Source organism: Tachyglossus aculeatus, chromosome 23, assembly GCF_015852505.1.
Source record: "Tachyglossus aculeatus isolate mTacAcu1 chromosome 23, mTacAcu1.pri, whole genome shotgun sequence".
Classification (NCBI taxonomy): Eukaryota; Metazoa; Chordata; class Mammalia; order Monotremata; family Tachyglossidae; genus Tachyglossus; species Tachyglossus aculeatus.
Genome location: NC_052088.1, coordinates 1223221 through 1250470, shown reverse-complemented (window position 1 = coordinate 1250470; position 27250 = coordinate 1223221). Strand labels below are relative to the sequence as shown.

The 27250-nt window shown below is 49.1% G+C and overlaps 1 protein-coding gene across 1 annotated transcript in view; it reads left to right on the top strand.

Annotated features, from left to right (window-relative positions):
- Window positions 1-23108, top strand: part of LOC119944513 (deubiquitinase DESI2-like) — a 79918-nt gene extending 56810 nt beyond the window's left edge. The window contains exons 2-5 of the mRNA XM_038765462.1: window positions 175-247; window positions 2623-2716; window positions 7021-7162; window positions 21998-23108. Coding sequence (XP_038621390.1) covers window positions 175-247; window positions 2623-2716; window positions 7021-7162; window positions 21998-22243 — 555 coding nt within the window. The 3' untranslated portion in view covers window positions 22244-23108. The remainder of the gene's footprint in view (window positions 1-174; window positions 248-2622; window positions 2717-7020; window positions 7163-21997) is intronic.
- The last annotated feature ends 4142 nt before the right edge of the window (window positions 23109-27250 follow it).

Below are 27250 nucleotides of genomic sequence, written 5' to 3'. Positions count from 1 at the left end.
AGGGACAGGGACTGTGTCCAATCTGATTTGCTCGTATCCACCCCAGCGCTTAGTACAGTGCCTGGCACAGAGTAAGTGCTTAACAAATACCGTAATTATTATTATCATTATAATATTTTTATCCTGTGGGAAGCCATTTCATCCACTAATGGCCGTTTTCTCTCCTCCCTCCAGTATTGGATCAATGAGTACACATCCACCCTAGGCATCGGCGTGTTTCACTCTGGCATCGAGATCTACGGCAGAGGTATGGCCCGTGGGACAGTTTGGGGGGGACTGGGACCATGTTGGCTCCTTCTCACTTCCCGTGCTCCCAAGGGGATCTCGGAGAGAAAGGATCTGAGAAGGAAAGGGTCCTCGCTGAAATAAACATTCATGGAAGCAGAATGAGAATAGAGAAGCAGTGTGGTCTGGTGGAAAGAGTCCGGGTCTGGGAATCGGAGGACCTGGGTTCTAATTCCAGCTCGGCCAATTGTTTGCTGTGTGGCCTTGGGCAAGTCACTTCACTTCTCTGGGCCTCAGGTTCCTCAACTGCAGAATGGGGATTAAATCCTTCTCTCTCCAACTTTGACTGTGAGTCCCCTGTGAGACATGGACTGGGTCCAACCTTGTATCTACCCCAATGCTTAGAACAGTGTTTGACACATAGTACATGCTTTACAAATACTATTTTAAAACAACAAGTGGAAAAGTCTCACATGTAGGGACAGGAAGAGCCTGAGCGATTCCAGGACCACCTACCTCTGCTCCCCCAAGACTCCGTCCTGTTGGGCTCCTGAAGCAGCATGGCGTGGTGGCTAGAGCCCGGGCCTGGGAGCCAGAAGGTCATGGGTTCTAATCCTGGCTCTGCCTCTTGTCTTCTTTGTGTCCTCGGACAAGTCACTTCACTTCGCTGGGCCTCAGTTCCCTCATCTGTAAAATGGGGAGTAAGAATGTGAGCCCCATGTGGGACAGTGACTGTTTCCAGTCCCATTTGCTGGTATTCACCCCAGCACTTAGTACAGTGCCTGGAGCATAGTAGACCCTTAACGAATGCCTTAATTATAATTATCATTATCAAAGTGACAGGGACACATTTTTACATCCCTCCTGCTTCAGTTGGGATAGCCAAGCCTTTTTCTCTTGTGTTTAACCTTGGGAGTTTCCTTTAGTTTCTTCCCTGGCTGTTGAAGTGGTCTTCAGCACAGCCAAGTTTGCTGCCCGGATGGAGCCCATTATGGAGGCTGGAGATGAGTCTGAATTCGGCAACACAATCTTACCCAGAGATCTTTGAGCCTCAGGAATAGAAGCAGCCGGGCCTAGAGTATAGAGCTCAGGCCCAGGAGTCAGAAAGAGCTGGGTTCTAATCCCGGCTCCGCCGCTTGTCAGTTGTGTGACCTCAGGCCAGTCACTTCCCTTCTCCATGTCTCAGTTTCCCTCCTCTGTCAAATGGGGATGAAAACTGTGAGCACCATGTGGGACATGGACTGTATACAATCCTATTAGCTCCTATCTATCTCAGCGTTTAGTACAGTGCCTGGCATATAGTGGACCTTGGGCAAGTTACTTCACTTCTGTGGGCCTCAGTTCCCTCATCTGTAAAATGGGGAGACAGACAGTGAGCCACACAAGGGACAGGGACTGTGTCCAATCCGATTTGCTTGTATCCACCCCAGCACTTAGTACAGTGCCTGGCACAGAGTAAGCACTTAACAAATACCGTAATGATTATTATTTATTATTAATATTAATAATAATAATGGTGGTATTTGTTAAGCACTTACTATGTGCAAAGCACTGTTCTAAACACTAGGGAGGTTACAAGGTGATCAGGTTGTCCCACGGGGGGCTCACAGTTTTAATCCCCATTTTACAGATGAGGTAACTGAGGCACAGAGAAGTTGTGACTTGCCCAAAGTCACACAGCTGACAGTTGGCGGAGCTGGGATTTGAACCCATGACCTCTGACTCCAAAGCCCGTGCTCTTTCCACTGAGCCACGCTGCTTCTCAATTATTATTATTATACTTTTTATTATTATTATTATTATTATTATATTTTTATCCTGTGGGAAGCCATTTCATCCACTAATGGCCATTAGTTAATTAACAAAATATTACAAAAAAAGGAATTAGCTGAGGAGAGGCAGAGGTGCCCTTTTGGGTGTGAGTGCCGAAGGCAAGAGAGTATAAGGAAACAGGGTCTTCCACCTACCAGAGAATGCGCCCAAAACACAATCTGGAAAGTCAAAGTTGTTTTCCAGCTTTCCTCACCCACGAAAATGAGGTGCTCTGCCATCAGCAGGGATCTCTGTTGTCCCAGTAACTCTTCTCCTCCTGGGGAGGTAGCCATCCGGGGCCGGTGAGGGCATCTCAACAGGCCTGGAGCTCGGCCCTGCTCTTCTCCAACCCCTGAGGAAGGAAGCCGGAGGGAAGATGAATGGGCTGCCAGACTGGCTGGGCCCAAGTCTACTGGACGGCAGGGTCGGGAGGCAGATCGGGGCTACCGCGCGGCGGGGGATCAGTAGCCATTGAGAAGAAGGACTAATATCCTGAATGGGGAGCGGGCAGGATTTGGGTCCGGAGGAATGTGGGAGGCGGATTTCTCCCACGTGGCCCTCACCATCTCTTCTCCTCTCAACCAGAGTTTGCCTATGGAGGGCACCCTTACCCTTTCAGCGGAATCTTCGAGATCACCCCAGGCAGTGCTGTGGAGCTGGGAGAGACCTTTAAATTCAAGTAAGCCGGGAGCCTTTCCCTCCCACCTTTCCCCGCCCTCTGGGGATTTTCCAGCCCTTATCCAGCCCTTTTCCAGCCCTCCTGCTGTCTCCATAATTTCTTTATTTCTATTAATGCCCGCCTCCCCCTCTAGGCTGTGAGCTACTTATTATTATAACATTATATAACATTCATAACATATATATTATTATTATTCTTACCCCTCTATGCTGTGAGCTCCTTGTGTGTGGAAAACGTGTTTACCCACTCTGTTCTATTGGACTTTCCCGACCACTTAATACCATAGTCTGCACACAGTAAGCATTCAATAAATGCCATTGATTGATTGATTATTGTACTGTATTCTCCCAAGCGCTTAGTACAGTGCTCTGCACACAGTAGGCACTCCCTAACTACGATTGATTGATTAATGGTTGTACTATATTCCCCCAAGCGCTTAGTACAGTGCTCTACATACAGTAAGTGCTGAATAAATACGGTTGATTGATTGCTGTACTGTATTCTCCCAAGCGCTTAGTACAGTGCTCTGTACACAGCACTCAATAAATACAATTCATTGATTGATTATTGTAGTGTCCTCTCCCAAGCACTTAGAACAGTGTTCTGCACACAGTAAGTGCTCAATAAATAACGATTGATTGGTTGGTTGTTGATTGTACTCTCCCAAGTGCTTAGTACAGTGTAGATGTAGACTGTGGATTGTAAGCTCTTGTACTCTCCCAAGTGGTTAGTACAGTGCTCTGCACACAGTAAGTTCTCAGTAAATACAATTGATTGTTGTTGTACTCTCCCAAGCACTTAGTAGAGTGTTCTGCACACAGTAAGGAGTCAATAACTATGATTGATTGATTGTTGATTGTACTCTTTTAAGAGCTTAGCACAGTGAAGGTGTAGACTGTAAATTCTTGTACACTCCCAAGTGCCTAGTACAGTGCTCTGCACACAGTAAGTGTTCAATAAATACAGTTGATTGCCTGATTGTTGTATTGTCCTCTCCCATGTGCTTAGTACAGTGCTGTGCACACAGTAAGTGCTCAATAAATACAGTTGATTGCCTGATTGTTATATTGTCCCTTCCCAAGTGCTTACTACAGTGCTCTGCACACAGTAACCACTCAATGAATATGATTGATTGTTTTGTAGTCTCCCAAGCGGTTAATACAGTGCTCTGCACACCCTAAATACAACTGATTGATTGATTGATGGGTGGACAGATCTCTCCCCAGGGAACACGTGGCTCCCTCCTGACCCCCTCTCCCGCTCTGTTTCTGAGGCCTCTTGGGAAGGGTGAGCATGGGACCGGACAGGAGGGGTCCTCCGACCGGGACAGGGGCTGGGGGGAGCCGGACTTCGGGAACGATCGGGGATGGCAGGGGTGGTTGAATTGCGGAAGGTGGCTAGGCAGCAGTAAATAGGTACTGGACTCTCATTTAGCATGACAGAAGGCAGGCTATGTCTCTGTAAGCTCCCCTCTAGACTGGAAACTCACCGTGGGCAGGGAATTTGTCCATTCTATTGTTCTATTGAAGTGCTTAGTCCAGCGCTTTGCACACAGAAAGTACTCAGTGAGGACAATTGTTCGATTGGTTGATGAAATAAGAGATTCCAGTGACTGTCCCACTGTCCACTCCAAAGCCACCACTGCTGTTTTCACAGGGTCTGGCCCAGGGGGAAAGGCCCTCTCTAAGAACCGCGGAGCATCTTGGTTGGGGAGAGAGCTCTGATAAGAGATCCTGCTTCCTTCTCCTTTGGCATGACCAAATTTCAGGTCGGCCAGAGAGTCCAGCCTACAAGCAGCATGGTCTAGCAGATAGAGCACGGGTCTGGGAGGCAGAAGATCATGGGTTCTAATCCCGGTTCTGCCACTTGTCTGCTGTGTGACCTTGGACAAGTCACTTCACTTCTCTGGGCCTCAGTTACCTCATCTGGAAAATGGAGATTAACACTGTGAGCCCCAAGTGGGACAACGTGATTACCTTGTATCTACCCCTGCACATAGAACAGTGCTTGGCACATAGTAAGCACTTAACAAATACCATAATTATTATTATTTTCTGGGCCCGAGTTCCCTCATCTGTTAAATGGGGATTAAGACTCTGAGCTCCGTGTGGGACAGGGAATGTGTCCAACCCAATTATCTTGTATCTACCCCAATACCTAGAACAGTGCCTGGCAGTGAGTAAGAGCTTAACAAGTACCATTATTATTACTATTATTATAATTATTATTTTTGCCTGAATGGTCTAGATAGCAGCTCTGCCAGGTGGCTTTCTGGCAGGGCCAGAGGGAGACCATGAATCCCCTAAAGAGATACTCTTAGGTGGGCAGGACCTCATTCCTGGGGAGGTGGGGGTGGTGAAGCCTTTCTGGGCAGCTAGCCTGGCTGGGCTCAACAACCAGTCAGTGGTATTTATGCAGTGCTTACTGTGTGCAGAGTACTGTACTAAGCACTTGGGAGAGTACAACGACTTCCCATCTACATCTAGAACTCGTTGTCTCCCGGGGACAGTTGCCAAATCCATTGCCGAATTGTACTTTCCAAGTGCTTAGTACAGTGCTCTGCACACAGTAAGTGCTCAATAAATATGTACGAACGGATGACGGCAGTCTCTACTTCTGCACCTGTGTCTGGAAGACTGACAGGAGGATAAGGAGGCTTCCTGGAAACTTAGCCTGGTTGGGCTCATCAGTCAATCAATCAATCGTATATATTGGGCACTTACTGTGTGCGGAGCACTGTACTAAGCACTTGGAGTAAGGAGCTTTCCTGAGCAGCTAGCCCGACAGGTCTCATCTATCAATAACACTTATTGAGCGCTTACTGCGTGCAGAGCACTGTGCTAAGCATTTAGTACATCAGGGAAGCAGCATGGCTTAGTGGATAGAGCACGGGCCTGGGAGTCAGAAGGACCTGGGTTCTAATCCCGGCTCTGCCACTTGTCTGCTGTGTGGCCTTGGCCAAGTAACTTAATTTCTCTGTGCCTCAGTTCCCTCTTCTGTTAAATAGGGATTAAGACTGTGAGCTTCATGTGGGACAGGGACTGTGTCCAACCTGATTTCTAGGCAGTGAGCCCATTGTTGGGTAGGGATTGTCTCTATTGGTTGCCAAATTGTACTTTCCAAATGCTTAATACGCTGTTCTGCACATAGAAAGCACTCAATAAATATGATTGAATGAATGAATCAATCAATCTGTCAGCTTGTATCTAACCACTTAGAACAGTGTGTGGCACATAGTAATCACTTAACAGGTGCCATTATTATTATTTGGAAGAGTCCAAGAACTTACAGTCTACGTTCTATATTTAGAGGTCATCTCTCAGGGACAGAAATATACCCTCCTGGCCCCGGGTCTGGAAGCCTGGCGGCAGAAAGGGGAGCCTTCTGACTTCTGATCTACAGTGGGGATGGAGTTTTGCACTCTGGTTTCCATTGCAGGTTGCACCAAGTCTTGTCTCCCCCAAAAAGAGCTGATGGCAACCTCAGCTGAGGGGCCTTGGATCTATCAATCGGTGGAATTTATTGAGCATCTACTGTGTGCAAAGCACTGAACTAAGCCTCGAGAGACTACGATACATAAGAAGATGAGATCCCTGCCCTCAAGGAACTTACAGCCTTGCAGGGACTGGAATGGCCTGGCCTAGTGGAAAGAGCCTGGGCCTGGGAGTCAGGGGACCTGGGTTCTAATCCTGGCTCTGCCCCTTGTTTGCTCTGTGACCTTGGACAAGTCACTTCACTTCTCCGTGCCTCCGTTCCCTTATCTGCAAAATGGGGATTAATACTGGGAGTCCTATGTGTCCAACCTGATGATCTCATATAATAATAATAATAGTAATGGTATTTATTAAGTGCTTACTGTGTGCCAAGCACTGTTCTAAGCACTGGGGTAGATACATGGTTATCAGGTTGTCCCACGTGGTGCTCGCAGTCTTCATCCCCATTTCACAGATGAGGGAACTGAGGCATAGAGAAGTTAAGTGACTTGCCCTAGGTCACACAGCTGACAAGTGCCAGAGGTGGGATTAGAACCCACATCCTCTGACTCCCAAGCCCGGGCTCTTTCCACCAACCGCTTAATACAGTGGCTGGCACATAGTGGGTGCTTAATGAATATCATAAAACAAAAAAACAAACAAACAAAAACTCCCCACCCTCCTAAATGTATGGTCCTTGGGCTGGGAGCATGGGAATGTGTGGAAGAACCCGGGGAGAGGTTTCCACCCAGCCCTCGGAGCCCCCCTCTTCTTTCCCCTCACTGGCCCTTGTGACCTCCAACACCACTCCTGGGCCTTCTCCCTCCACAGAGAAGCCATAGCCCTGGGCAGCACGGACTTCACCGAGGAAGACGTGGACAAGATCGTGGAGGAGCTGGGGAAGGAGTACAAGGGGAACGCCTATCACCTCATGCACAAGAACTGTAACCACTTCTCGGATGCCCTGGCCGAGGTGAGCCCCCGGGGGATCGGGGAGCAAGGGGGCACGGCCCTCTTTTCTCCATCGGTCAGTCAATGGTACTTATTGAGAAGCAGTGTGCCTCAGTGGAAAGAGCACGGGCTTTGGAGTCAGAGATCATGGGTTCAAATTCCAGCTCTGCCAACTGTCAGTTGTGTGACTTTGGGCAAGTCACTTCACTTCTCTGGGCCTCAGTTATCTCATCTGTAAAATGGGAATTAAAACACTGAGCCCCCTGTGGGACAACCTGATCACCTTATAACCTCCACATCGCTTAGAACAGTGCTTTGCATATAGTAAATGCTTAACAAATACCATCATTATTATTACTATTATTATTTATTGAGCACTTACTGGGTGCAGAGCACTGTAGAAGCAGCATGGCTTCATGGATAGGGCACAGGAGTGGAAATCAAAAGGACCTGGGTTCTCATCCCGGCTCCACCACGTATCAGCGCACACTTGGGCAAGTCGCTCCAGTTCTCTGGACTTCAGTTCCCTCATTTGTAAAAGGGGGATTAAGACTCCGAGCCCCATGTGGGACAGGGACTGTGTCCAACCTGATTGACTTGTATCTACTCCAGAGCTTAGAACAGGGCTTAACAAGAATAATAATAATAATAATACTAAGTGCTTGGGAGAGTACAATGTAACAGAGTTTGTAGACATGTTCTCTGCCCACAATGAGCTTACAATCAATCAATAAATCAATAATAATAATAATGACATTTGTTAAGCGCTTACTATGTGCAAAGCACTGTTCTAAGTGCTGGGGGGATACAAGGTGATCAGGTTGTCCCACATGGGGCTCACTGTCTTAATCCCCATTTTACAGTTGAGGTAAGTGAGGCACAGAGAAGTGAAGTGACTTGCCCAAAGTCACACAGCTAACAAGTGGGGGAGCCGGGATTAGAACCCACGACCTCTGACTCCCAAACCCGGGCTCTTTCCACTGAGCCACACTGCTTCTTGTGGTATTTATTGAGTGCTTACTGTGTGAGGAGCACTGGACTATGCGTTTGGGGGAGTACAGTTTAACAGGATGGGTAGGCACTTTCCCTGCCCACAGTGAGTTTATGTCAATTAATCAATCAATGGTGTTTATTTTGTGTTTATGGTGTGCAGAGCACTGTACTAAGCACTGGGGAGAATCCAATAGAGTTGGTAGACAAGATCTCTGCCCACAAGGAGCTTACAGTCTACAGACCGTGGTGGGGAAGGTTGGTGGGGGGGGGCGTCATCTTGAAAGCCCTAGAAGAGTTGAAGCCCGGAAGGCCCCTGGGCCCTGGGTGAAGCATGTATGGTGTGTCTCACTTTTGCTGCTGGCCTTCCTATCCAGTTGACATCATCATCATCATCATCGTCGGAATTTTTGAGCACTTGCTCTGTGCAGATCAGTCATTCAATCAGTGGTATTTATGGAGTTCTTACTGCGTGAAGAGCACTGTCCTAAACACTTGGAAGAGAAGCAGCGTGGCTCAGTGGAAAGGGCCCGGGCTTTGGAGTCATAGGTCATGGGTTCAAATTCCGACTCCGCCAACTGTCAGCTGTGTGACTTTGGGCAAGTCACTTAACTTCTCTGGGCCTCAGTTACCTCATCTGTAAAATGGGGATTAAAACTGTGAGCCCCCCCATGGGACAACCTGATCACCTTGTAACCTCTCCAGTGCTTAGAACAGTGCTTTGCACATAGTAAGCACTTAATAAATGTCATTATTATTATTATTATATCAATGATGACATTTATTGAGTGCTTACTGTGTACAGAGCACTGTACTAAGCACCTGAGAGAGAACGATAAAACAGAGTCTGTTGTTGAACATGTTCCCTGCCCTCAACGAGCTTCCAGCCCCATTCTATCTGGATGAAGCTCGTCACCCTGTGCTTAACGCTGCGACAGCTTTAAATGAGAACTGTTCATTCACTTATTCATTCATGTTTATTGAGCGCTTCCCGTGTGCAAAACACTGCACTAAGCAATTGGGAGAGTACAATACAACAGTAAACAGACACATTCCCTGTCCACAACGAGCTTACAGTCTAGAGGTGGGGAAACAGACATTAATACAAAATAAATAAATGACAGATATGGACATAAGTGTTGTGGGGCTGGGAAGGGGGCAGAACAAAGGGAGCAAGTCAGGGTGATGCAGAAGGGAGTGGGAGAAGAGGAAAGGAGGGAGCTTAGACAGGGAAGGCCTCTCGGCAGAGATGTGCCTTCAGTAAGGCTTTGAAGGTGGTGGAGGGTAATTGTCTGTCGGATCTGAGGAGGGAGGGTATTTCAGGCCAGAAGCAGAATGTGGGCGAGGGGTCAGTGGCGAGACAGATGAGATGGAGGTACAGTGAGAAGGTTAGCATTAGAGGAGCAAAGTGCAGGCTGGGTTTACTAGGAGGGGAGTGAGGTGAGGTAGGAGGAGACAAGGGGATTGAATGCTATAAAGCTGATGGTGAGGAGTTTCTGTTTGGACAACCACTGGAGGTTCTTGAGGAGTGGGGAGACATGGCCTGAACATTTTTGTAGAAAAATGATCCAGGCAGCAGAGTGAAGCTTGGACTGGGAATGGAGAAAGACAGGAGGCTGGGAGGTCAGCAAGGAGGCTGATGCAGTAAGCAAGGCAGGATAGGATAACTGAGTGGATTAACGGTTTGGATGGAGAGGAAAGGGAGGATTTTAGCGATGTTGTGAAGGTGGAACCGACAGGATTTAGTGATGGATTGGATATGTGGGTTGAATGAGAGAGAGGAGTCAAGGATAGCGCCAAGGTTGCGGGCTTCTGAGACAGGAAGGATGGCGGTGCTATCTACAGTGATGGGAATGTCATGGGGAGGACAGGGCTTGGGTGGGAACATAAGGAGCTCTGTTTTGGACATGTTAAGCTTGAGGTGATGGGAGGTGACCTAAGTAGAGATGTCCTGAAGGCAAGAGGAAATGTGAGACTGTAGAGTGGGAGAGAGAACGGGGCTGGAGATGCATCATCTGCATAGAAGTGGTAGCTGAAGCAATGGGAGCATATGAGTTCTCCAATCAATCAATCAATCAATCGTATTTATTGAGCGCTTACTATGTGCAGAACACTGTACTAAGCACGTGGGAAGTACAAGTTGGCAACATATAGAGACAGTCCCTACCCAACAGTGGGCTCACAGTCTAGAAGACTGGACCCTCTCCAAGGGAGAGGGTGTTGATGGAGAATAAAAGGAGACCCAGAACTGAACCTTGAGGGGTCCCCACAGCAGAGGAGGAGTCCACAAAGGAGATTGAGAATGAGCGGCCAGAGAGGTAAGAGAAGCAGGAGAGGACAGTGTCAGTGAAGGTTGGATAACTTTCCGGGAAAAGGGGTTCATCGACAGTGCCCCATCAGCTGAGCGGTCGAGGGGGATTAGGATGGAGTAGAGGCCATTGGATTTGGCAAGGAGGAGGTCACGGGCGATCTTTGAGAGGGCGATTTCTGTGGAGTGAAGGGGATGGAAGACTGGAAGGGGTCAAGGAGAGAATTGCAGGAGAGTAATATAAGACAACGGGTGTAGATGACTCACTCAAGGATTTTGGAGAGGAATGGTAGGAGGGAGATGGAGTGATAACGGGAGGGAACAATGGGGTCCAGAGAGGGGTTTTTTAGGCTAAGGGAGACATGGGCATGTTTGAAAGCAGTGGGAAAAAAGCCATTGGAGGGTGAACAGTTGAAGATGGCTGTTAGGGAGGGAAGAAGAGAGACAACAAGTGTTTTGATAAAGTGCAAAGGAATGGAGTCCGATGCACATGTGGAGGGGGTGGCTTTTGAGGGGAGGCAGGAGACCTACTCTAGAGATTCTGTTAGGAAAATGGGAGAGTTGAAGAGGGGGCAGGAGAGGGGAAGGACTGGGGAGAGTCAGGGGAGATTTTAGGGATATCACGCCTGATAGTGTCAATTTTCTTAACAAACTAGGTGTCCAGCTCTTTGGGAGCTAGGGACTGGGGAGGCGGGGGGCAGGGGCCCTGAGGAGGGAGTTAAATGTCTGGAACAACTGGTGAGGATGATGGGCATGGGTGTCAATAAGGGTGGAAAAATAATTTTGAAGGGCCCTTGAGAGTGAAGAGGCCAGTGATTAGGAGAAAACAGGCCTGTATTGATGTGAATGCGGGAGAAATCCGGGCCTGGGTTGGTATGAAGGCCTGGGGGTCAGAGGACCTGGTTCTAATCCCGATCTGCAAAATGCTTGCTGTGTGACCTTGAGGGAGTCGCTTTACTCCTCTGGACTTCGGTTCTTTCATTCTCCCTCCTACTTGGACTGCGAGCCCTACATGGGACAGGGACTGTGTCTAACCTAATTCAGTTGTATCTATCTCAACACTTATAACAGTGTTTGACACATAGCAAGCGCTTAACAAATCCCATCCAAAAAATAAAATCTGCCCATTCCTCTAGGGATCTCAAAGCACCTCCAGATTAACCAGCAGAGGACCAGAGCTCTTCTGTCCCATTCTTCTGAAGGGGAAGCCGAAAGGAGATGAGGAATGTGAGAGGAGGCAGCTTTCCCAAGGTCTGGACGAGATGACGGACTCAGGGTTGGGACCCAGGAGTCCTGTCTCTCAGGCTCCCGGCACCATCCTCCCCTCGGAGAGACTGTGAGAAGCATTCCCTGGTGATGCTGTCTCTCTGCCTGCTGTTCTGATGCTGCTGGCAGTGACTGAGAGTACCCTTGGGGTGGTCTTATTCCTTTTTTTAAATGGTATTTGTTAAATGCTCACTATGTGCCAGGCACTGTACTAAGCATTGAAGCCAGCCTCTCCTGGGCATGTGGAAAAGGACCCAGCTGCTCACTAGAACTGCTGTAGTCCACGATCCAAGGGGGACACCTAGGTGACACAATGCTGACTTCTCTCGTTTATTTAGGTGGGAAAGGGAGGGTGGGGGCAACCGCTCTGAAGAAGGAGAAGCAGCGTGGCTCAGTGGAAAGAGAACGGGCTTTGGAGTGAGAGGTCAGGGGTTCAAATCCTGGCTCCGCCAGTTGTCAGCTGTGTGACTTTGGGCAAGTCACTTAACTTCTCTGGGCCTCCGTCTCCTCATCTGTAAAATGGGGATTAAGACTGTGAGCCCGCCGTGGGACAACCTGATCACCTTGTAACCTCCCCAGTGCTTAGAACAGTGCTTTGCACATAGTAAGCACTTAATAAATACCATCATTATTATTATTATTATTATTATTTAAGGAGAGATCAGCCCTCAGAGGCTTGAGGTAGGAAAGAGCAATATGGCCTAGTGGAAAGAGCATGGGCCTGGGAGTCAGAAGGACTTGGGTTCTAATCCTGGCTCCACCACTGGTTTGTTCGTTTGTAGTATTTGTTAGGTGCCTACTAGGTGTCGAGCCCTGTTCTAAGCACTGGGGTAGATACAGGTCGACGCACAGTGCCCAGCACATAAGTGCTTAACGAATACCATAAAACAAAAATGCCAACCAACCCACTCCCCTGCTTGTCCCAGCCAACCAGGTAGAGGACTGGGGGCTAAGGCTGGTGCAGGGAAGGACTTGGGGGGAGGGGGAATGGCAGGCAGGGCACTTAACTGGAGCCTGGGCTGGGGAGGGGGACCCCCCACCCCTGTGTCACCATTTGGAGGTAGTCCCTTCCTGAACCCTGAAAGTAAGAGGTCCTGCCTGTTGATGTTAGGGGGCAGATTCTTCTTGTACCCCCTCACCAGTGGGGAGTGAGTTTTGGTGGAAATGATAATAATAATAATGGTATTTGTTAAGCGCTTACTATGTGCAAAGCACTGTTCTAAGTGCTGGGGGGATACAAGGTGATCAGGTTGTCCCATGTGGGGCTCACAGTCTTCATCCCCATTTTACAGATGAGGTAACTGAGGCATAGAGAAGCAGCGTAACTCAGTGGAAAGAGCCCGGGCTTTGGAGTCAGAGGACATGGGTTCAAATCCCGGCTTTGCCAATTGTCAGCTGTATGACTTTGGGCAAGTCACTTAACTTCTCTGGGCCTCAGTTACCTCATCTGTAAAATGGGGATGAAGACTGTTAGCCCCCTGTGGGACAAACTGATCACCTTGTAACCTCTCCAGTGCTTAGAACAGTGCTTTGCACATGGTAAGCACTTAATAAATGTCATTATTATTATTATTAAGTGACTTGCCCAAAGTCACACAGTTGAAAATTGGCAGAGCTGGGATTTGCACCCATGACCTCTGACTCCAAAGCCCGGGCTCTTTCCACTGAGCCACGCTGCAGGGGCTTGATGCCAGGGGCTAACGCTGGCCCCGGCCTGAGCCGGAACCATTTATTCATTCAATCGTATTTATTGAGCGCTTACTGTGTGCAGAACACCATACTAACTGCTTACCAGGGACCAGGACTGGGTACTTACCTAGGTGATGGGGGTCCAAACCCAAGTTACTGCACTCTTGCTGTCTCTGCAGGGCCATTTTCTTACCTCACTCTTACTGCAAGGGTCATTTTCTTAGTTATTATTATTATGGTACTTGTTAAGAGCTTACTATGTGCCAAGCACTGGAGCAGCTACATGATAATCAGGCTGGACACAGTCCCTGTCCACAGTGAGGCTCACAATCTAAATTGGAGGAAATAGGATTTAATCCCCATTTTACAGATAAAATGAGGCACAGGGAAGTGAAGTGATTTGCCCAAGATCACACACCAGACAAGTGGCAGAGTCAGGATTAGAACCCAAGTCTTCTGATTCCCAGGCTCGGGCTCTTTGCACTAGGCCACATTGCTTCTCAGTTTTCTTCCCTTGGCTCTGTCCCTCTGGGTGGTCTATTTTTCTAACCTCCAAGGGAGGGTAGCATTCCAAAGCCTCCTAAAACCACACTTCTTCCTTCCTCGACTCAATCCCAAACCCCATGCCATAACAATCACACAGTCCCTCTGGCAATTTCATATTTATTTACTCATATCCATCCTCTGCATTGAATTATCCATGTATGTTCAATTATGCATTCAATTATTAATTTTGGGTTCTGATATTAGAAGCAAATACAGCACCTGGCAAGGCAAACATCAAATATCAGGTCTTAATCCCGGGTTCTCCATCTGCCTGCTGTGTGGCTTTGAGCAAGTCCTTTCACTTCTCTATGCCTCACATTCCTCAGCTGTAAAATGGTGATGAAAGGCCTGTTCTCTCTTCCCCCTTAGACTGTGAGCCCTATGCAGGTTAGGAACAGTGTCCGACCTGATTGCACTGGATTTATTCCAGCATTTTGGCACATGGCAAAAGCCTCACAAGCACCAATTATGAATACCATCCGTTTTCCTCCCAGTTCTCAGCTGGTGAAGATGAGCGTATCTTCTGTGTGCAGAGCACAGTACTAAGTGCTTGGGAGAGTACAATATAACAATAAACACACATATTCCTTACCCACAATGAGCTTACAGTCCTAGAGGGAGTGATGTACAGGAAGCATGTAGGTGACCCGGAAGGAGACGCTCAAGGAACTGTATGTAGGAACTGCAGTGGATCGGATCTCCAAATCATGGAGGAGGTTGGCTGGCACCTGATGCTTGTTGTAACATTGCTGCCCTGCTCTCTGATTGTTTTCCAAAAGGGCACACTGGGCTTTTTGATTTGACTTTCCACTTCCTTTCTATCACTGTATCACGGGAGAGCGTACTGCCTGGGTAGCAGAATTCCATGACCGCATACGGTTCTGGATTGCTAATAGGGATCTTTGGTTGTGTATAGGACTTTCCTTCAGAGCCCTCCTCCTTCTGCCCTCTCTCTTCCTCCCTCAAGCCTCAATTTGCTTCCCCGGTCCCCAGCCCACGAATCGAAGCTAAGCTGAAATCTGAAATGACAGAGACAAAGTCGGACGACCTGAGTCGATTCTCTCTTCGGTTGTTTGGCCATGCCTGTCCTGCTTGTCTGTGTCGTGTTGTCTTTCTTCCTCTTGCCTCCTGGGTCCATAATTAGACCTTAAATACCTTGTGCAGCTTAAATTTTGTCTGGCACTTAGCTCAACTCTGTGTGCCCAGAAGCGCTTAATAAATTGTCAGTCTGCTAAATTAGATTTGAACTAAACTGCTAGGCGGTAAGTGATGCTGACAGTGATGTTTTGAGACATGATCCCCCCTCGGGGATGGTTGGGCAGCAGTTCATGAGTCCTTGATACTCCACCGCTTGTCTGCTGACCTTGGGCAAGTCACTTAACCTCTCTGTGCCTCAGTTACCTCATCTGTAAAATGGGGACTAGGACTGGGAGCCCCACATGGGACAGGGACTGTGTTCAACCTAATTAATTTTGTACCTACCCCAGTGCTTAGAACAGTGCTTGACACATAGTAAACGATTAACAAATACCATCATTATTATTTGAGGAAGGGAATTCGTCTTGTCACTCAGGTTTGTGGAATGGGAAAACTGAGGTGTGAAGTGATGAGATAGTAATGATGGTATTTGTTAAGTGCGTACTAGGTGCCAGGCACTGTACTAAGCGTTGGGGTGGATACAAGCAAATGAGGTAGGACACAGTCCCTGTTCCATGTGCGGCTCCCAGTCTTAATCTCCATTTTACAGAAGAGGTAACCGAGGCCCAGAGAAATGAAGTGACTTGCCCAAAGTCAGCAGATGAGTGGCGGAGATGGGATTAGAACCCGTGACCTTCTGACTCCCAGACATGTGCTCTCTCCACTAGGCCGTCCCTGCCTTCTCTCTCCCCCAGGCAAAAAAAAAAAAAAGCCTGATCTGAGTTTAGCCAAGGAAACTGGACCTCCAGACCTTTTTTTTTTACATTTTTATGGAATTAATTATGCACTTATTATATGTCAGGAATTGTACTAAGCGCTGAGGTGAGATACAAGCTAATCAGGTTGGTCACAGTCCACGTCCCACATGCTGTTCACAGTCTTCATCCCCATTTTTACCGATGAGGTAACCGAGGCACAGAGAAGTGAAGCGGCTTGCCCAAGGTCACACAGCAGACAAGTGGGGAGCCGGGATTGGAACTCAGGTCCTCTGACTCCAGAGCCCGTGTTCTTTCCACTAGGCTACACTGCTTCCCAGGCTTCCAGAAGCAGCATGGCCTAGTGGAAAGATCACGCGTCCGGGAGTCAGAGGAACCTTGGTTCTAATCCCAGTCCTGCCACCTGTCTGCCACGTGACTTGGGCAAGTTACCTCAGTTCTTTGTGCCTCACTTCCCTCAACTACAAAAATGGGGATTCAGTACCTGTTCTCCTACTTAGACTGGGAGCCCCAGGTGGGACCTGATGATCTCATATCTACCCCAGTGTTTAGTACAGTACTTGACACATAGGACAGATAAGACAGTAATTACTATTTCTCCAGCCCAGATCTTAAAACTGCTATTCTGTTGCTCACGAACCGTTCACATGGTCAGACTTTTTACAGTGAATGTCTTAGGAAGATGGCATTACCTTTGGGGCCGGTCTTCTTTCATTTAACTCTTGCAAGCCATCACTCAGGAGGACGTTCAGTTCTCAGGGTCTGTCTGTTTCCATTTGCTTCAGAAAATGGGGTGCAGAATTAGAGAACAGCTTCATGGCATTCCCGCCAGCATTACTGGTTCTTTTCCCCTCCGGGTCTCCCAGTCCTCTGGTTTTAGTCCAGAGTGACCGGGAGAGTCCGTGACCTTACACCTCCCAACTGCATACCCACTGCCAAGGTGAGGTTCTTTCCGGGTTTGAATCCAGGCTCCTGCCTGCTGGATGACCTTGGGCAAGTCACCTCACTTCTCTAGGCCTCAATTTCCTCATCTGTAAAATGGGGAGTAAGACTGTGAGCCCCAGGTGGGATATGCACTGTGTCTAAGTAGATTAGCATGTATCCTACTTTCCAAGCACTTAGTACAGTGCTCTGCACACAGTAAGCACCCAATAAATATGACTGACTGACTGAATGAATGAATGAATGAATCTACCCCTAGCTGCTTAGTACAGGGCCTGACACATAGTAAGTACTTAGACTGTGGACTCATTCATTCATTCGATCATATTTATTGAGTGCTTACTGTGTGCAGAGCACTGTACTAAGTGTTTGGGAGAGTACAATACAACAACAAACAGACACACTGTACAGTCTCATTGTGGACTGGGAACGTGTTTACCAACTCTGTTTTATCATACTCTCCCAAGCGTTTAGTACAGGGCTCTGCACACAGTAAACCCTCAGTAAATACCACTGATTGAACAGATACCATTTTTAAAAAAGCGGGGGACAACAAGACACAAGAGGAAGCTAGTTTGAGCCAAGAGCGCGTACACACACACACACACACACACACACACACACACACACACACACACACACACACACACACACACACACACACACACACACACACACACACACACACACACACACACCCCCACCACTCCCACCACCCCCAGTCCTTTCATGCCCAGAAGAGATTCATTCATTCAATCGTACTTATTAAGCATTTACTGTATGCAGAGCACTGTACTAAGCACTTGGGAAGTACAAGGTGGATTCCTTTTCATGTGTCATGTGAGTATGCATCCAGCGTGGCTCAGTGGCAAGAGCGTGGGTTTGGGAGTCAGAGGTCATGGGTTCACATCCCGGCTCCGCCACTTGTCAGCTGGGTGACTTTGGGCAAGTCACTTCACTTCTCTGTGCTTCAGTTACCTCATCTGTAAAATGGGGTTTAAGACTGTGAGCCCCATGTGGGACAACCTGATCACCTGGTATCCCCCCAGCGCTTAGAACAGTGCTTTGCACATAGTAAGCGCTTAACAAATACCATCATCATCATTATTATTATTATTATCCTCAGCGAAAGCAAACAGCTACTGCTGTTTCCTAAGCATCCTTACCCCACCTCCATTGTAATCCCCTTCCCTGATGGACAAAGACTGTTCCAGCAACTGTCTTTGAGAAGCAGCTAGTCCTAGTGGAAAGAGCGTGGGCCTGGGAGTTAGAAAGACCCGGGCTCTAATCCCAGCCCTGCCATTGGTCCGTTGTGTGACCTTTGACAAGTCACTTCACTTCTCTGGGCCTCGGGTTCCTCATCTGTAAAATGGGGATTAAGACAGTAAGACCCAGGTGGGACATGGGCTGTATCCAAACTGATTACCTTTTATCTACCCCAGAGCTTAGTACGGTGACAGGCACTTAGTAAGCGTGTAACTGATACCATTAAAAAAAAAAACTCCAAACAAACCCCAAAACAGCAGGGTAAATCCTATTTCCAGCACTGCCATGCAGTCTTCTTCTGGAGCTCCAAAAGAGAAGCAGTGTGGCTTTAATGAAAAGAACGCAGGTTTGGGAATCAGAGGCTTTGGGTTCTAATCCTGCCTCTGCCCCGTGCCTGCTGTGTGCCCTTGGGCAAGTTCATTCATTCGTTCTTTCATTCAATGGCATTTATTGAGTGCTTACTGTGTGCAGAATACTGTACTAACAGTAAACAGGCACATTCCCTGCCCATGATGAGCTTACAGTCTAGAGGAGGAAGTCGTTTAATTTGGTGGAAATAGTACTTAAGTCCTTACCATGCGCAGAGATGGAGTAAAAATATATAGGAGGGAATTAGACATTGTCCCTGATGCTCAGCAGCAGGGTTGGGGGCGGGGGGGGGGGGGCGCTCAAAATCTGAAAATAAGAAGGGGGCATGGGGACTGGCGACAGATACTTGAGGGGACAGAACGAGAATAATAATACTGATAATAGTCATGATGATAATAATAATAATACTTGTTAAGAGCTTACCTTGTGCCAATCACTCTTCTAGGCAACGGGGTACCTACAAGATAATCAGGTTGGACACAATCCTTGTCCCAAATGGGGCTCACAGTCTAATTAGGGGAAAATAGGATTGAATCCCCACTTCACAGATGAGGTAACTGAGGTATAGAGAAGTTAAGTTAATCATATTTATTGAGCGCCTACTGTACTAAGCTATTGGGAGAGTACAACACAACATTAAAACAGACTCATTCCCCGCCCACAGCTTGCTTACAATCTAGAGGGGGAGGCCGTCGTTAATAGACATAAATAAATTATGGATGTGGACTTGAGTGCTGTGGGGCTGGGGTCGATGGGGGAAGAATAAAGGGAGCAAGTCGGGGTGACGCAGAAGGGAGTGGGAGAAGAGGAAATGAGGACTTAGTCAGGGAAGGCCTCTTGGAGGAGATGGGCCTGAAATAAGACTTTGAAGATGGGGAGAATGATTGTCTGTTGCATATGAAGAGGAACGACATTCCAGCCCAGATCTAGGATGTGAGTGAGAGTCCAGCAGAGAGATAGACAAGTCACATTTATTAGTCAATCCTATTTATTGACTGCAGAGAACTGTACTAAACGCTTGGGAGTGTACAATATACCATTATAACAGACACATTCCATGCCCACAATGAGCTTACAGTCCAGAGGGGGAGACATTTATGAATGCACAGTACAAAGCACTGGGGTGGATACAGTCCCTGTCTCAGATGGGGCTCACAGTCTTAATCTCCATTTTACAGATGAGGTCACTGAGTCCCAGAGACGTGAAATGGCTTGCCCGAGGTCCCACAGCAGGCCAGGGCAGAGCTGGGATGAGAACCCAGGTTTCCTGATTCCCACTCTTGCGTACTTTCCATACAGAGCCCTGCTGCTGTCCAAATCACCCTACCCCTCTCTTCTCCTTAGCAGCTGGAAGCCTCGGGATTAAGGGCACTCTCCCTCAAACCTCCCATCCAGACCCTCCCAACTTTATTCTGCTGTAACCTGCCCCTGACTGCAAGTGGCTTCGCTGCCAGTCTATGCCAAGGTCTTCACTGAAGTAGCTGAGGTACCTACTTCGGTGAAGAAGAAGCCGGGGGATTGTTGGGAAAATAGAGGAGCGCAGCCTAATGGAAGGAGCCTGGGGTTGGTAGTCTGGAGGTCTGGGTTCAAATCCCAGCTCAACCACCGTGTGACCTAGAGTAAGTTGCTTAACTCTCTCGGCCTCAGTTTTTGAACTCAAATCAACTAATCTGAGGCATGGTTGAGCGCTTGCTATATGCTGAGTGCTGTACTTGGGAGGAGACAATACAGCAGGATTAGCAGATACGTTCCCTGCTCAGATAGTGTCCTCTCCCAAGCACTTGGTACGGTGATTTGCACACAGTAAGCTCTCAATACATATGATTGAATGAATGAGTGAATGAATGAATCGCGAGCTTACAGTTCTCTAGAAAAGGAGGGTAAGAGGGATTGTGAGCTTGGTGTGGGGCCAGGGCTAGGTCCAATCTGAGAACCTCAGGTAGCAAGTAGTAAGCGCTTAATCAATGCTGTGATTTAATAATATAATAATAACTACGGTATTAAGCGCTTACTATGTGCCAGGCACAGTACCAAGCACTGGGGTAGATCCAAGGTAATCAGGTTGGACACAGTCCCTGTCCCACATGGGGTTTCCACTCTTAGTTCCCATTTTCCAGATGAGGGCACTGAGGTGCAGAGAAGTGAAATGACTTGCTCAAGGTCACACCGCAGACATGTGGCAGAGCCGGGATTAGGGCCTGGGTAGGATGGCCTGGTTGGGCCTGTTCTCTGGCAGGCAGAGCTGAAAGGGGAGAGGCCAAGAAAGGGGCAGCTCATCTCCAAGCCCAAGAAATTAATCCATTTCCTCTCCCCTCGTTCCCTCTCTCCCGAGCCTTTTAGAAGATTAAACGATCCTTGCTCTCAGCAGTTTTCGGGACATTTCAAGGAGGGTACCGTGGTGTCTCTCAGAGAAGCAGCATAGCCTAGTGGATAAAGTCCGGGCCTGGTAGCCAGAAGGACCTGGGTTCTAATCCTGGCTCTGCCACTTGTCTGCTGGGTGACCTTGGGCAAGTCATTACACTTTTCTGTGCCTCAGTGCTCTCACCTAGAAAATGGGGACTAAGACTGTGAGCCCCATATGGGGCTGTGTCCAGCAGGATGAGCTTGTTTCTACCCCAGCACTTAGAGCAGTGCTTAGTACATAGTAAGCGATTAACAAATACCATTAAAAAAAGAAATGGACCAGCGTCGGCAAAGGGATGGTAGCCGCCGGCCCGGAGGGATCCCTACTCCCCAGGACTGGTGGTCGGGCTAGCAACGGGCTGGGCTTTTGAAAAGTCAGTTCCCTTGTCTTGGACTTCCAGAGAGTGGGTCATTTCAGGGCTGGAAAGACCACCTGGGTTGGAGGGGTGGGGTTGAGGGTCCGTTCTGGGGCAGCCTTGACCCAGAAGGCCGGATCAGGGTCAAAGGGTCACTCTCGGGGTCTTTGTGTCTAACCAGGGAGCACACCCATCTGGCTGAACAGGAAGCTTTTCCATGCTGAGTGTTGACTAACCTCTCTCTCTCTCTCCCCCCCCCCCTTTCTCCCCCCACCCTCTTTCCTTCTATATCCCCCCACTCCCTCCCCATCTCTTTCTCCTTTCTTTCTCTCTCTTTCCCCCTCCATCTCCCTGTCTCTTTCTTTCTCTCCCCATCTTCCTTCCTCTCTCTTCCCCTTTCTCCCTCCCCCCTCCTTTCTCCTTCCCCATTCTCTCCCTCTCTCTTCGCCACCTCCCTCCCTCTCTTGCCCTCTTTCTCCTTCTCACCTCTACTCTCTCCCTCTCCCCCATTTTCTGCCTCTTTCTTCCCCTCTTTTTCTCCCACTCCCCTCCACTTTCTCCCTTCCCCATTCCCTTCCCCCATCTCTCACCCTCTCTTTTCTCCTCTCTTTCTTTCTCTCCTCTCCACTTTCTCCCCCACTCCCTCTCTCCCTTCCCCATCTCCCTCCTTTTCTCTTCTACCTGTCTCCTCCACTTTCTCCCTGCCCCCTCTTTCTCTCTCTCCTCCATCCTATGTCCCCCGTCTCTCTGTCCCCTGGTCTGTCTGCCTCTCCCCAACGCCCGGTCCTTGGCCTTCGTGGCGGGGGCAGATCCTGTGTGGCCGGGAGACACCCCGGTGGGTGAACCGTCTGGCTTACTTCAGCTCGTGCATCCCGTTCCTGCAGAGCTGTCTGCCCCGGGAGTGGCTGACCCCTGCCGCACTGCAGACCCACATCAGCCTGGGCCTCCAAAAAGACCCTGCTGCGGCCATGGCCGCCGAGCAGGGAGAGGCAGCTGGACACGACACTTCGACCGCCTCCGGAAGCTCCCGGCCTTGCAGGCACACCCGCGTCTGAGCCAGGCACCCTCTCCCTGACTCCTGACCCCCACGGCCTCCTCTCCCTGAGGACGGCCCCCCACTTTTCCCTTCTCCTCTTCCGGAGGCTGGGGCTCGGCCAGCCTTCCATGCTGTACCGAGAAGGAATGGCCTTCACTCAGGGAGGCTGTTCTCACTTCTCTCCCTGGCCCCCCGGCCCCCAACGCCAGCGACTGAGGAATCCCAGATGGAGGGTGGGCCGAGAGGGAGGGACCCCTCCCCGACCCCTCCAGGAACCGAGAGTGGGAAAGGGGAATTTCCATCCTGGAAAGGGGCTGCTTTTATTTCGGGACATCGGAGGATTGCTGCCGTGGCCCTGCCCATCGATCCGTCTGTCGTATTTCTGGAATGCTTACTTTGTGCAGAGTGCTGTGCTAAGGGTTCGGGAGAGCCCATCTCTGCAGCCTCCTCCCCACCTGCCAGCCCATGACAGAGGAAAGAAATGGATCGACAGGGAGGAGCAGATGGCTTCTTTGGCCCTCCCGCGCTTTCTAAAATCTGATGATAAACATGACATTTTCTGGGTGTCCCAATGGGTGGGCCCCCCACCAGCGTAAACGAGATCCAAAGGACCCCCGTCTTGCCCTGGCAACCCCTCGAGATGCCCTAGCTGAGAGATTTATCAGGGTTATTTTGTGCCAGCACTTGGGAAGGAGACTGTGGTCGATGGTCGATCCCCTTTAAGACATGAAGGAATGGGCCGGCCCGGGTTCTGCCTCCGCCGGACCCCCGGACCCTCTGAAAATAGCGGCAAGAAGGGTCAGTCAATCGGTCAGATCTACTGAGCGCTTACTGTGTGCGGAGCACTGCATTAGGTGCTTGGGAGAGGACAACATAGAGTCAGTAGTCCCATTCCTTGCCCACAACGAGCTTGTGATCTAGAGGGGGAGACGGACATTCGAATAAATATATAAATGATGGAGAGGAATGTAAGCGCTGCAGGGCTGAGGGAGTGGGGAATAAAGGGGGCAAATCTAAGTGCTGGGGCAGTGCAGACGTGAATGGGAGGAGAGGGGGGCTTAGTCGAGGAAGGCCTCTTCCAAATGCAAGGGTGACACAGAAGGCCTAGTCAGAGAAGGCCTCTTGGAGGAGATGGGCTTCTTATAAGGGTTGTAGGTGGCCTCTGCCACTCCTTCCCTCCACCTTAATAATAATAATGATGGTATTTGTTAAGCACTTACTATGTGCAAAGCACTGTTCTAAGCACTGGGGGGATACAAGGTGATCAGGTTGTCCCATGAGGGGCTCACAGTCTTATCCCCATTTTACAGATGAGGTAACTGAGGCCCAGAGAAGTGAAATGACTTGCTCCAAGTCACACAGCTGACAAGTGGCGGAGGCGTGATTAGAACCCATGGGCTCTGGCTCCCAAGCCCGTGCTCTTTCCACTGAGCCACGCTGCCTCTCAAGCACCTTCCTGAGCACCTAAAGCAGGAGACATCTCCAGGACTGTCAGCTCTCTCGGCCTTCTTTGCCAGTCTCCCTTCCCAAATCAATAGTATTTATTGAGTGCTACCTGTGTGCAGAGCACTGTACTAAGCACTTGGGAGAGTCTGATACAACAATATAACAGACCCATTCCCTGCCCACAGTGATCTTACAGTCTCTCTTTCACCTTGTTGGGGAGGCGGGGGGCTTCCTGGGGACTCCCGCTAGGTGCTCCGGTTGTGGAAAGATGGGATGGGGGTGGTCAAGACAGTTGGCGGATGTCCGTCTGGCTGCTGGTAGGAAGGTCAGGGGTGTGGGGCAGGAGAAGGGCAGGAGCGAGCTGGTTCCCCCAAGGGCAGGCTGGGAGAGTGAACCCGTCTCCTTCTCCTGTGAGCACCTTGGGCTCCTTCCTCTGGCAGTTCCGCATCACATCTGAAGCCGGTGGTCCCCCTCAGGAGATGGCGTCCATGCCTCCAGTGATCTCGGTGCCTGAGGGGAGGGGTGGGGGCCTGCAGCTCCATCCCAGAGTCAGTCGGGAGTGTGGGAAGGATCCTGGATTCCATAAAGGGGACAACAAATGGAGAGAGAGACAGAGACGGAGACATAGAGACAGGAGAGAGAGGAGTGAAGAAAGAAAAAGAGAAGGGGAGAGAGAGACTCTGTGTGTGTGTGTGTGTGTGTGTGTGTGTGTATGTGTCTGTCTACATAAAGGAACAAAGAAGGACTTGCATGTGAATCAATCAATTAACAATATTTATCGGGCACTTACTGTGTGCAGAGCACTATACTAAGCACTTGGGAGAGTACGATACAACAAAGTAGACGTATTCTCTGCCCACAGTGAGCTTATGGTCTATGTGAATTACGCACATCCACAATGTCTGGAGGACTGAAGTAATAATCACGGTACCTGGGAAGAGCTTACTATGTGCCAAGCACTGTACTGAGCAAAGTCCAATACAGTCAGTCCCCTGTCCCACTCGGGGCACACGGTCTACTGAAGAGGGAGAACAGGTATTAAATCCCCATTTTACAAATAAGGAAACAGGCCCAGAGATGTTAAGCAACTCGCTCAAGATCTCACAGGAGGCAAATGGGAGAGTTGAGATTAGAACTCAGGTCCTTCTGACTGCAAGTCTTGTGGTCTTTCCACTAGGCGCGTGCGTGTGTGTGTGTGTGTGTGTGTGTAAGTGTGTAAGTGTAAGGGCAGGACTGAAAAATCCCAGGGCCGAATGGCTTCCAGAGGTGGGGCCAATGACCTCTGTGCTTCTTTGGTGTGGCCTCACAGCTGGAAGTTCAGCCACACGGGGAGAAAGAAGGGGGTGCCACTCTGGAGAAAGAGGGGGATGGTCAGGGATTCGTTGCGACTCCCGAGCCAACAGCCCCGGCTCCCTGGCTTTCAGGACGGGAGAGCAGGCAGGATCTGATTGAGCATTTCACCATGGACATTTAACCTCTAAGATGGGCCAGCACCAGCGAAGGGAGCCACTTCTCTGGCGGGTCTTTTCTGCGTGACATCTCGGCTTCTGGGTTGGCCTTGGTTCCCTCTCCTACCCTGGTACTGTGAAGTTTGAGCCCTTAGAAGTGATGGGGTGTATGTGTATGTGTGTGTATGTTTGTGCAAGCGAGCATTTGTCTTTACAAAAAATGATGGTTCCAGTTATTCATTCATTTAGTAGTATTTATTGAGTGCTTACTGTGTGCAGAGCACTGTACTAAGCGCTTGGGGTCCTTTGCTAGCTTATAGGTAAGGCAGTCACCTCCTTGTCCTACCATCCCCTCCTTCCTTCCCACCCTCCTTCTCTCTTTCTTTCCTTCCCTCAATCTCTCTTTCCTTCATTCCATCCCTCTCTGCCTTCCTCCTCCTTTCCCTTCTTTCTCTCCCTGCTTTCTCTGTCCCTCCCTCTTTCCTTTCCTCCCTCCCTTCCTCTCTCTCTTTTTTTTTTTGGTACTTCTTAAGTGCTTACTGTGTGCCGGGCACTGAACTAAGCACCCGGGTAGATGCAAGCTAAGTTGGACACAGTCCGTGTCCCACGGGGGGCTCTCAGTCTTAATCCCCCTTTTACAGAGGATTTTACAGAGGCACAGAAAAGGGAAGCGACTTGCCTGCGGTCACACAGCAGAAAGGTGGCGGAGGCGGGATTAGAACACAGGTCCTTCTGACTCCCAGGCCCGTGCTCTATCCGCTAGGCCACCTGGTGGATAACATGAGCAGGAAGCAGGCTTGGAGCAGGGATCCGTATTCTGTGGTCACGTGGACAGGCAGCAGGGGAGGTGGACAGGCCGGGAATATCGGACAGAACGGTGACACGCTGCCATTCTTGTTTCCAATCCCTGGAACCTAGATGCCGAGCCCCGCGGGGCTGGAGGAAACACCCCGGCTGATCCTGACTTTTAACCTTTTCTCTAGCGATTGGGGTGGCCCCCCAACTGAATTCAGACCTTTGTAAAATAAAAACTCAATTGATTTGAAGGGCGGTTTCCGTGGCTCACTCTCATTTGCACTGGTCTGCTTCGCTCTCCGGCCAGGAGTCCAAGTTTTTCTCTCCGATAGGCCTTCTCTACCGTTTCCAGGTTCTCCTTAAGCCCCCAGCCAACCCAAAATGGGATTGAGTCTTCAGCCTCCGCTCTGTGGTTCAACCCAATTACGCTGTTATTGACTTGAATGATGGGCACGCTAATTAGATCGCTAGCCTTCAGGGTTTTTTAATGGTATTTGTTAATCAATCAATGAGTGGTAATTATTGAGCACCTATGTGCAGAGCACTATACTTAGGGCTTGGGAGAGTTCAAGCAGCGTGGCTTAGTGGAAAGAGCATAGGTTTGGGAGTCAGAGGACATGGGTTCTATTTCTGGCCCTGCTGTGTGCCCTTGGGCAAGCCGCTTAACTTCTCTGTGCCTCAGTTATCTCATCTGTAAAATGGGGACTAAAACTGTGAGCCCCCCATGGCATAACCTGATTACCTCATATCTACTCCAGTGCTTAGAACAGTGCTCAGCACATAGTAAGCTCTTAAATACCATAATTATTATTATTACAATATAACAACAAACAGACAAATTCCCTGCCCATGACAAGTTTACAATCTAGAGGGGGAGACAGACATTACTATAAATAAATTATAGATATTTACATAAGCTTGTATGCTTTCCCATAAGCCCAATGTCAGGCAAACATGCCCACAAAATAGCCAAAGCAATTTTATAGAACTCCCATAACAGAACAACCATAGCAGGGAGGAAAACATGCCCACATCAATCCCAATCTACTATTGTTATTGACAATACAACAGAATTAGCAGACAAGTTCCCTGCCCATACTGAGCTTAAAGTCTAGAAGGGGAGACAGACATTCATATGAATGAATAAGTGATTTATAATATATAACGTAAAGATATGTACGTAATTAAAGCAGCACTTACTATGCACCCGACACTTTTCTAAGTGCTGGGGTAGGTACAGGTTTCTTACGTCAGACATGGTCCCTGTCCCACAAGGAGCTCACAGTCTAAATAGGAGGGAGAACAGGTACTCAATTCCCATTTTACAGTTCAGGAAA